At 41.4% G+C, this 11,617-nt stretch overlaps 1 protein-coding gene across 2 annotated transcripts in view; it reads left to right on the top strand.

The window, feature by feature from the left end:
* The first annotated feature begins 84 nt into the window (after positions 1-84).
* Positions 85-11,617, top strand: part of GTSE1 (G2 and S-phase expressed 1) — a 42,931-nt gene continuing 31,398 nt past the window's right edge. For both annotated transcript variants that reach the window (XM_069764992.1, XM_069764991.1), the window contains exons 1-2: positions 85-192; positions 10,112-10,146. In XM_069764992.1, coding sequence (XP_069621093.1) covers positions 10,131-10,146 — 16 coding nt within the window. In that variant the 5' untranslated portion in view covers positions 85-192; positions 10,112-10,130. The remainder of the gene's footprint in view (positions 193-10,111; positions 10,147-11,617) is intronic.

The following is an 11,617-nucleotide window of genomic DNA, read 5'->3' as shown; positions in this document are numbered from 1 at the left end:
CAGCCAATGCAGTACGTATACCCCGTGATCACGCGTGAGTCTTTAAACCAACCAATGAAAAGTCGCTATTTTTTGTCACGTGGGTTCTTCCGAGTCCAGAGGGAAGTTTGAATACTGTGTGTAGCCGTTTTCGCCGGGGTGAGAGCCGTCCCTCCCATGCTGCGGTCCCCGGGAGAGCGCTCAGGTTCTCAGGTGCGGTGTTCTGTAGTGACGGTCACCTCCGTCCGGTGCCCGTGTGGCTGTAGCTGAGGGTCTTGGTAATGCGCACAGCGGGCCCTCCCCACGGGACGCCAGCCAGCCGGTGCTGTGGGTGATGCGCGTCCTGCACCCGTGTACCTGTGCCCGACACGGACCGTGGTGCCTCGTATCCATCCCTTTCTGTACAGGCCGGCACTGCGCTGTCACTGCTGCCGGCTATGGGCCTGTGTAGCTATGCCGACCAGCAGTGTGACACTTCATCTTCCTCTCTGGCTTCTGCTGCCACATATTATTATTATTATTATTATTTATTCCATGGTGCTTCACATGTATATAGCAGAGCGCTGTCCCGTATTATTATTATTATTTATTATAGCGCCATTTATTGCATGGTGCTTCACATGTATATAGCAGAGCGCTGTCCCGTATTATTATTATTATTTATTATAGCGCCATTTATTGCATGGTGCTTCACATGTATATAGCACAGCGCTGTCCCGTATTATTATTATTATTTATTATAGCGCCATTTATTGCATGGTGCTTCACATGTATATAGCAGAGCGCTGTCCCGTATTATTATTATTTATTATAGCGCCATTTATTGCATGGTGCTTCACATGTATATAGCAGAGCGCTGTCCCGTATTATTATTATTATTTATTATAGCGCCATTTATTGCATGGTGCTTCACATGTATATAGCAGAGCGCTGTCCCGTATTATTATTATTTATTATAGCGCCATTTATTGCATGGTGCTTCACATGTATATAGCAGAGCGCTGTCCCGTATTATTATTATTTATTATAGCGCCATTTATTGCATGGTGCTTCACATGTATATAGCAGAGCGCTGTCCCGTATTATTATTATTATTTATTATAGCGCCATTTATTGCATGGTGCTTCACATGTATATAGCACAGCGCTGTCCCGTATTATTATTATTATTTATTATAGCGCCATTTATTGCATGGTGCTTCACATGTATATAGCAGAGCGCTGTCCCGTATTATTATTATTTATTATAGCGCCATTTATTGCATGGTGCTTCACATGTATATAGCAGAGCGCTGTCCCGTATTATTATTATTATTTATTATAGTGCCATTTATTGCATGGTGCTTCACATGTATACAGCACAGCGCTGTCCCGTATTATTATTATTATTTATTATAGCGCCATTTATTGCATGGTGCTTCACATGTATACAGCACAGCGCTGTCCCGTATTATTATTATTATTATTATTATTTATTATAGTGCCATTTATTGCATGGTGCTTCACATGTATACAGCACAGCGCTGTCTCATATATTATTCTAGCGCCATTTATTGCATGGTGCTTCACATGTATATAGCACAGCGCTGTCCCGTATTATTATTATTTATTATAGCGCCATTTATTCCATGGTGCTTCACATGTATATAGCACAGCGCTGTCCCCTATATTATTCTAGCGCCATTTATTCCATGGTGCTTCACATGTATATAGCACAGCGCTGTCCCGTATTATTTATTATAGCGCCATTTATTCCATGGTGCTTCACATGTATATAGCACAGCGCTGTCCCGTAGTATTATTATTATTTATTATAGCGCCATTTATTCCATGGTGCTTCACATGTATATAGCACAGCGCTGTCCCATTATTATTATTTATTATTATAGCATCATTTATTCCATGGTGCTTCACATGTACATAGCACAGCGCTGTCCCGTATTATTATTATTATTATTTACTATAGCGCCATTTATTCCATGGTGCTTCACATGTATATAGCACAGCGCTGTCCCGTATATTATTCTAGCGCCATTTATTGCATGGTGCTTCACATGTATATAGCACAGCGCTGTCCCGTATTATTATTATTATTTATTATAGTGCCATTTATTGCATGGTGCTTCACATGTATACAGCACAGCGCTGTCCCATATATTATTCTAGCGCCATTTATTGCATGGTGCTTCACATGTATACAGCACAGCGCTGTCCCGTATTATTATTATTATTTATTATAGTGCCATTTATTGCATGGTGCTTCACATGTATATAGCACAGCGCTGTCCCGTATTATTATTATTTATTATAGCGCCATTTATTCCATGGTGCTTCACATGTATATAGCACAGCGCTGTCCCATATATTATTCTAGCGCCATTTATTGCATGGTGCTTCACATGTATACAGCACAGCGCTGTCCCGTATTATTATTATTATTTATTATAGTGCCATTTATTGCATGGTGCTTCACAAGTATATAGCACAGCGCTGTCCCGTGTTATTATTATTTATTATAGCGCCATTTATTCCATGGTGCTTCACATGTATATAGCACAGTGCTGTCCCATATATTATTCTAGCTCCATTTATTCCATGATGCTTCACATGTATATAGCACAGCGCTGTCCCGTAGTATTATTATTTATTATAGCGCCATTTATTCCATGGTGCTTCACATGTATATAGCACAGCGCTGTCCCATTATTATTATTTATTATTATAGCATCATTTATTCCATGGTGCTTCACATGTACATAGCACAGCGCTGTCCCGTATTATTATTATTATTTATTATAGCGCCATTTATTCCATGGTGCTTCACATGTATAGAGCACAGCGCTGTCCCGTATTATTATTTATTCTAGCGCCATTTATTCCATGGTGCTTCACATGTATATAGCACAGCGCTGTCCCATTATTATTATTATTTATTATTATAGCATCATTTATTCCATGGTGCTTCACATGTATATAGCACAGCGCTGTCCCATATTATTATTATTTATTATTATAGCATCATTTATTCCATGATGCTTCACATGTATATAGCACAGCGCTGTCCCGTATTATTTATTCTAGCGCCATTTATTCCATGGTGCTTCACATGTATATAGCACAGTGCTGTCCCATTATTATTATTTATTATTATAGCATCATTTATTCCATGGTGCTTCACATGTATATAGCCCAGCGCTGTCCCATATTATTATTATCTATTATTATAGCATCATTTATTCCATGATGCTTCACATGTATATAGCACAGCGCTGTCCCGTATTATTATTTATTCTAGCGCCATTTATTCCATGGTGCTTCACATGTATATAGCACAGCGCTGTCCCGTATTATTATTTATTCTAGCGCCATTTATTCCATGGTGCTTCACATGTATATAGCACAGCGCTGTCCCATTATTATTATTTATTATTATAGCATCATTTATTCCATGGTGCTTCACATGTACATAGCACAGCGCTGTCCCGTATTATTATTTATTATAGCGCCATTTATTCCATGGTGCTTCACGTGTATATAGCACAGCGCTGTCCCGTATTATTATTTATTCTAGCGCCATTTATTCCATGGTGCTTCACATGTATATAGCACAGCGCTGTCCCATTATTATTATTTATTATAGCATCATTTATTCCATGGTGCTTCACATGTATATAGCACAGCGCTGTCCCGTATTATTATTTATTATTCTAGCGCCAATTATTCCATGGTGCTTCACATGTATGTTGCACAGCGCTGTCCCGTATTATTATTATTTATTATTATAGCGCCATTTATTGCATGGTGCTTCACATGTATATAGCACAGCGCTGTCCCATATTATTACGGTAATTATTATTCTAGCGCCATTTATTGCATGGTGCTTCACATTTATATAGCACAGCGCTGTCCCGTATTATTATTGTTATTTATTATAGCGCCATTTATTGCATGGTGCTTCACATGTATATAGCACAGCATGTCCCGTATTATCATTATTTATTATTCTAGCGCCAATTATTCCATGGTGCTTCACATGTATATAGCACAGCGCTGTCCCGTATTATTATTATTTATTATAGTGCCATTTATTGCATGGTGCTTCACATGTATATAGCACAGCGCTGTCAAATATATTATTTATTATTATAGCACCATTTATTGCATGGTGCTTCACATGTATATAGCACAGCGCTGTCCCATATTATTATTATTACTTATTATTCTAGCGCCAATTATTCCATGGTGCTTCACATGTATATAGCACAGCGCTGTCTCATATTATTATTTATTATTATAGCGTCATTTATTGCATGGTGCTTCACATGTATATAGCACAGCGCTGTCCCATATTATTATTCTTTATTATTCTAGCACCATTTATTCCATGGTGCTTCACATGTATATAGCACAGCGCTGTCCCATATTATTATTATTATTTATTATTCTAGCGCCATTTATTCCATGGTGTTTCACATGTATATAGCACAGCACTGTCAAATATATTATTTATTATTATAGCGCCATTTATTGCATGGTGCTTCACATGTATATAGCACAGCGCTGTCCCATATTATTCTTATTTATTATTATAGCATCATTTATTCCATGGTGCTTCACATGTATATAGCACAGCGCTGTCCCGTATTATTTATTATTCTAGCGCCAATTATTCCATGGTGCTTCACATGTATATAGCACAGCGCTGTCCCGTATTATTATTATTTATTATAGCGCCATTTATTGCATGGTGCTTCACATGTATATAGCACTTCACATGTATATAGCACAGCGCTGTCCCATATTACGGTAATTATTCTAGCGCCATTTATTGCATGGTGCTTCACATTTATATAGCACAACGCTGTCCCGTTTTATTATTATTATTTATTATAGCGCCATTTATTGCATGGTGCTTCACATGTATATAGCACAGCGCTGTCCTGTATTATCATTATTTATTATTCTAGCGCCAATTATTCCATGGTGCTTCACATGTATATAGCACAGCGCTGTCCCGTATTATTATTATTTATTATAGTGCCATTTATTGCATGGTGCTTCACATGTATATAGCACAGCACTGTCCCATATTATTATTATTACTTATTATTCTAGCGCCAATTATTCCATGGTGCTTCACATGTATATAGCACAGCGCTGTCAAATATATTATTTATTATTATAGCACCATTTATTGCATGGTGCTTCACATGTATATAGCACAGCGCTGTCCCATATTATTATTACTTATTATTCTAGCGCCAATTATTCCATGGTGCTTCACATGTATATAGCACAGCGCTGTCAAATATATTATTTATTATTATACCACCATTTATTGCATGGTGCTTCACATGTATATAGCACAGCGCTGTCCCATATTATTATTATTTATTATTCTAGCGCCATTTATTCCATGGTGCTTCACATGTATATAGCACAGCGCTGTCCCATATTATTAGTAATTATTATTCTAGTGCCATTTATTGCATGGTGCTTCACATGTATATAGCAGAGCGCTGTCCCGTATTATTATTATTTATTATTATAGCGCCAATTATTCCATGGTGCTTCACATGTATATAGCATAGCGCTGTCCCTTATTATTATTATTTATTATTATAGCGCCACTTATTGCATGGTGCTTCACATGTATATAGCACTTCACATGTATATAACACAGCGCTGTCCCATATTATTATTCTTTATTATTCTAGCACCATTTATTCCATGGTGCTTCACATGTATATAGCACAGCGCTGTCCCATATTATTATTATTATTCTAGCGCCATTTATTGCATGGTGCTTCACATGTATATAGCACAGCGCTGTCCCATATTATTCATTATTATTCTAGCGCCATTTATTGCATGGTGCTTCACATGTATATAGCACAGCGCTGTCCCGTATTATTATTATTATTGCGCCATTTATTGCATGGTGCTTCACATGTATATAGCACAGCGCTGTCCCGTATTATTATTATTATTATTTATTATTCTAGAGCCATTTATTGCATGGTGCTTCACACACACATATATATATATATATATATATATATATATATACATATATATATATATATATATATATATATATATAGCACAGCTCTGTCACATATTATTATTTATTATTCTAGCGCCAATTATTCCATGGTGCTTCACATGTATATAGCACAGCGCTGTCCCATATTATTATTTATTATTCTAGCGCCAATTATTCCATGGTGCTTCACATGTATATAGCACAGCGCTGTCCCATATTATTATTATTATTTATTTTTCAAGCTCCATTTATTCCATGGTGCTTCACATGTATATAGCACAGCGCTGTCCCATATTATTATTATTTATTTTTCAAGCTCCATTTATTCCATGGTGCTTCACATGTATATAGCACAGCGCTGTCCCATATATTATTTATTATTATAGCGCCATTTATTGCATGGTGCTTCACATGTGTATAGCACAGCGCTGTCCCATATATTATTATTATTATTATAGCGCCATTTATTGCATGATGCTTCACATGTATATAGCACAGCGCTGTCTCATATTATTATGTGTTATTATAGCGCCATTTATTGCATGGTGCTTCACATGTATATAGCACAGCGCTGTCCCATATTATGTGTTATTATAGCGCCATTTATTGCATGGTGCTTTACATGTATATAGCACAGCGCTGTCCCATATTATTATGTGTTATTATAGCGCCATTTATACCATGGTGCTTCACATGTATATAGCACAGCGCTTGCCTCATATTATCATTTTGTTATTATAGCGCCATTTATTGCAAGGTGCTTCACTTGTATATAGGGGTGCGAGAGTGTTAGAGGGGAGGCCATAGAGCAGGAGGTTACAGTAGTCGAGGTGGGAGATGATGAGGGCATGGACTAGGGTTTTTGCAGAATCTTGGTTTAGGAATGTACAGATCCATGAAATGTTTTTGAGTTGAAGGCGGCAGGAAGTGGAAAGGGCTTGGATATGTGGTTTGAAGGAGAGATCAGTGTCAAGGATTACCCCGAGACTTCGAGCTTGTGGGACTGGAGAGAGTGGGCAGCCGTTTACTGTAATGGATAGGTTCGTTGGGGGGGGGGGGTCGCGTGAGATGAGGGAAAGACAATGAATTCTGTTTCGTCCATGTTAAGTTTTAGAACTCTAGCGGAGAAGAAGGATGAAATAGCGGATAGACATTGAAGGATTCTGGTTAGTAGGGAGGTGATATCTGGTCCAGAGATGTAGATCTGTGTGTCATCAGCATAGAGGTGATACTGAAAGCCATGAGATTCTATGAGCTAGAACTCAACCTTGCGGGACTCGACAGATAGTGGGCGAGGTGAGGAGGTGGTGTGTGAATGGGAGACGCTGAATGTTCGGTCAGTTGGGTATGACGAGATCCAGGATAGGGCCAAGTCTGTGATGCCAAGGGATGAGAGGGTCTGTAGTAATAGGGAATGGTCCACTGTGTCAAAGGCAGAGGACAGGACCAGGAGGAGGAGGATAGAGTAGTGTCGCTTGCTCTTGGCAGTTAATAGGTCATTGGTGACCTTAGTTAGGGCAGTTTCAGTGGTGTGGTGTGACCGGAAGCCAGATTGTAAGCGGTCGAAAGGGGAGCAGGAAGATAGATGGGAGGACAGTTCAAGATGGACGTGTTGTTCCAGTAGTTTTGAGGCATAGGGGAGAAGTGATATAGGGCGATAGCTAGATACAGAGGATGGGTCAAGAGAGGGCTTTTTGAGGATAGGTGTGATTGAGGCATGTTTAAAGCTTGAGGGGAAAACGCCAGTTGTTAGTGATAGGTTGAAGAGATGGGTTAAGGTTGGGATGAAGACTGTGGCGAGGTTTGGGATGAAGTGGGAAGGGATTGGGTCAAGTGCACAGATGGTTAGATGTGCGATCTTGAGAGTAGAGTGGAGAGTCGATCTTCTGTAATTGTGGAGAAGTTGGTTTTCGAGGTGGAGGGCTGGGTAGTTGGGAGGAAGGGCTCTGGGGTTGTCGACTAAAACTGTCTCTGCCTCATTTTTCAAGCAGAAGATTGAGAACATCAAAGTCCTCAGCTGAGTGGGGAGGGAGGAGGTGCTGGGAGACGGGGGAGAGAGTTGAAGGTGTTGAATAACACCTATTACATTATTATGTCTTAAGGTACCTTCACATTAAGCGACGCTGCAGCGATACCGACAACGATCCGGATCGCTGCAGCGTTGCTGTTTGGTCGCTGGAGAGCTGTCACACAGACCGCTCTCCAGCGACCAACGATGCTGGTAACCAGGGTAAACATCGGGTAACTAAGCGCTGGGCAAAGCTTAGTAACCAGATGTTTACCCTGGTTACCATCCTAAAAGTAAAAAAAACAAACAGTACATACTTACCTAACGCTGTCTGTCCTCCAGCGCTATGCTCTGCACTCCTCCTGTACTGTCTGTGTGAGCACAGCGGCCGGAAAGAAGAGCGGTGACGTCACAGCTCTGCTTTCCGGCTGACCGACGCTCACAGCCAGTACAGGAGGAGTGCAGAGCACAGCGCCGGGGACAGACAGCGGTAGGTAAGTATGTACTGTTTGTTTTTTTTACTTTTAGGATGGTAACCAGGGTAAACATCGGGTTACTAAGCGCGGCCCTGCGCTTAGTTACCCGATGTTTACCCTGGTTACCAGTGAAGACATCGCTGGATCGGTGTCACACACGCCGATCCAGCGATGTCCACGGGAGATCCAGCGACGAAATAAAGTTCTGGACTTTCTTCAGCGACCAACGATCTCCCAGCAGGGGCCTGATCGTTGGTCGCTGTCACACATAACTATTTTATTAACGATATCGTTGCTACGTCACAAAAAGCAACGGTATCGTTAACAATATCGTTATGTGTGAAGGTACCTTTATTCTAGCGCCATTTATTGCATGGTGCTTCACATGTATATAGCACAGCGCTGTCCCATATATTATTCTAGCGCCAATTATTCCATGGTGCTTCACATGTATATAGCACAGCGCTGTCCCGTATTATTATTTATTATTCTAGCACCAATTAGTCCATGGTGCTTCACATGTATATAGCACAGCGCTGCCATTGTAGACTGTGTATGGGCCCATTAGAGACCTGCACACAGCGGATATCCACACTGCAACTGCAATCCTTAACCGTATTATTCGTGCTGCAGATGTTGCCGCTGCACCATGTCCGCAGTGCTCTTTACCACAGTGGGGTCTGCGGTGGCATTTCCAATGTCTGAGGTCCCCTAGTGGAAATATCCCACAGGATCGTTCCCTTGGTAGTCACTACATTCTGTAATGCAGCTCGCTACTTTCCATTTCTATTGACACAATCAGTAATATCAAGCGAAGCCGCCATAAAAACAACAGCGTTGTCTGAGCAATAAAGGTGACTGTGCTTGTAAAGTGCCATTGCCCATCCAGACAGCTCACTACAGGGGTGCTATGAGCCAATCCCCCCACAAATCATATATTAATATCCTATCCTAGGTCTTGGCTGTGAAATTTGAAGTACCTGGAAGCCCCTTTAACTCTGTAGGCCTTCCTGGCATATAAAACTGCTATCTTGCATGTTTTCCATGTGAGGTTCTTGTCCAAATCAGCATAATCGCAGCCCAACCTGTGTCCTGGGTGAGAGCGTGATCCAGCATGTTGGATTTCATCTCCTTCCTACCATGGAATCTAAGCATCACCGGAGATGGCTGACGCCTGGAGAGATGGCTGTCTGCCAGTGACTATTTTATTTTCCTGGTGTGGACGCTGGCTCTCCATGAAATCATGATTCCAGGATGAATATTGCTGCTCTGGCTAAGCTGAATGTGCACAGATGATTGGTGACGGTCTCTTTTCTCAGATCACTGTTAGGCTGCCGTCACACTATCACTATTTGGTCAGTATTTTATATCAGTATTTGTAAGCCAAAACCAGGAGTGGGTGATAAATGCAGAAGTGGTGCATATATTTCTATTATACTTTTCCTCTATTAGTTCCGTTCCTGGTTTTGGCTTACAAATACTGATGTAAAATACTGACCAAATACTGCTAGTGTGACGACAGCCTTAGAAGCACTGCTGGAACTTGTGTGAATACACCCCACAGATGTGCTACTTGCATGCTAATGATGTGCTCTTTCTATAGGTGGTATAAATCATCCGTAATGGATGCGACTGGAGGTGAGGAAATCTAACTCTTTATATTGCATAAATGACTACATTTAAAAATGAAAGATCTGTCAATAATTTAGATGTTTTCAGGAGGTTAGATATGTCTTCAGAGCACAATAGGCTGTTAAAGGGAACCTGTCACCCCCAAAATCGAGGGTGAGCTAAGCCCACCAGCATCAGGGGCTTATCTACAGCATTCTGGAATGCTGTAGATAAGCCCTCGATGTATCCTAAAAGATAAGAAAAAGAGGTTAGATTATACTCACCCAGGGGCGGTCCCAGTCCGGTCCGATGGGTGTCGTGGTCCGGTCCATCGCCTCCCATCTTCATCAGATGACGTCCTCTTCTGGTCTTCACGCTGCGGTGCAGGCGTACTGTGTCTGCCCTGTTGAGGGCAGAGCAAAGTACTGCAGTGCGCAGGCGCTGGGCCTCTAACCTTTCCCGGCGCATGCGCACTGCAGTACTTTGCTCTGCCCTCAACAGGGCAGACAAAGTACGCCTGCGTCAGAGCCGCAGCGTGAAGACCAGAAGAGGACGTCATCCTATGAAGATGGGAGGCCCCGGACCGAACCGCGACACCCACCGGATCGCACCTCCCGCCCAGCTTAGTATAATCTAACCTCTTTTTCTCATCTTTTAGGATACATCGGGGGCTTATCTACAGCATTCCGTAATGCTGTAGATAAGCCCCTGATGCCGGTGGGCTTAGCTCACCCTCGATTTTGGGGGTGACAGGTTCCCTTTAAAGGGGCTCTCCTCTCCTGGAGAACCGCAGCCTAATCACTTCACAGCCCCAATTAAAGTACAAACAGAAGATACTCTCGGCAGCACCATTCCAGCAATGCCTGATATTCCTGACAGGTCCTGGATCTGCTGCAGACAGTCGGCGGCCTCTGAGCAGCTTTAGCTCATCAACATTTCACCACAACCAGCATCTGTTATGTTGAAATGGTAAAGAATGCTGGCAATCAGCGCATGCAGCTGACAACAATGTGTTATGACCCATCGGGAATATCCGACATGGTTAGAATGGTCACTGTGTGAGGCAAGTATCCATTGCGTGTTTATATTGTAAACAAGACCCAGCAGTGGACCACCCCATTAAGCTGAGCCTTTGGCAAGCCATGGTTGAACGTTAATTTGACTATCTTTCCTGAATGAAAAAAAAAAAAAAAAAAAAAAAAAATATATATATATATATATATTATTCTTATGTCCCCTGAAAACAAAAAGATCAGGTGTTGAAATTCCTGATGATGTGGGTTAGGATTGGGATGGTCAACTTTAATCTCATGTTTCGATGGACATTCCCTGCGATCAGTTTTAGGCTATGTGCACACGTTGCGGATTACTGTGCGGGTTGTTCCACTCAGTTTTTGAAAAATCTGCAGGTAAAACTCATGCACATATGTGTCGTCACAGTGGTGTTGCTTTCCTCCAGGGTAGAGTGATGCTACGTTTGGAGGCAAGGAAGGATAAC

Source organism: Ranitomeya imitator, chromosome 4 (genome assembly GCF_032444005.1).
Source record: "Ranitomeya imitator isolate aRanImi1 chromosome 4, aRanImi1.pri, whole genome shotgun sequence".
NCBI lineage: Eukaryota > Metazoa > Chordata > Amphibia > Anura > Dendrobatidae > Ranitomeya > Ranitomeya imitator.
This window is presented reverse-complemented; position numbering and strand designations above follow the sequence as displayed.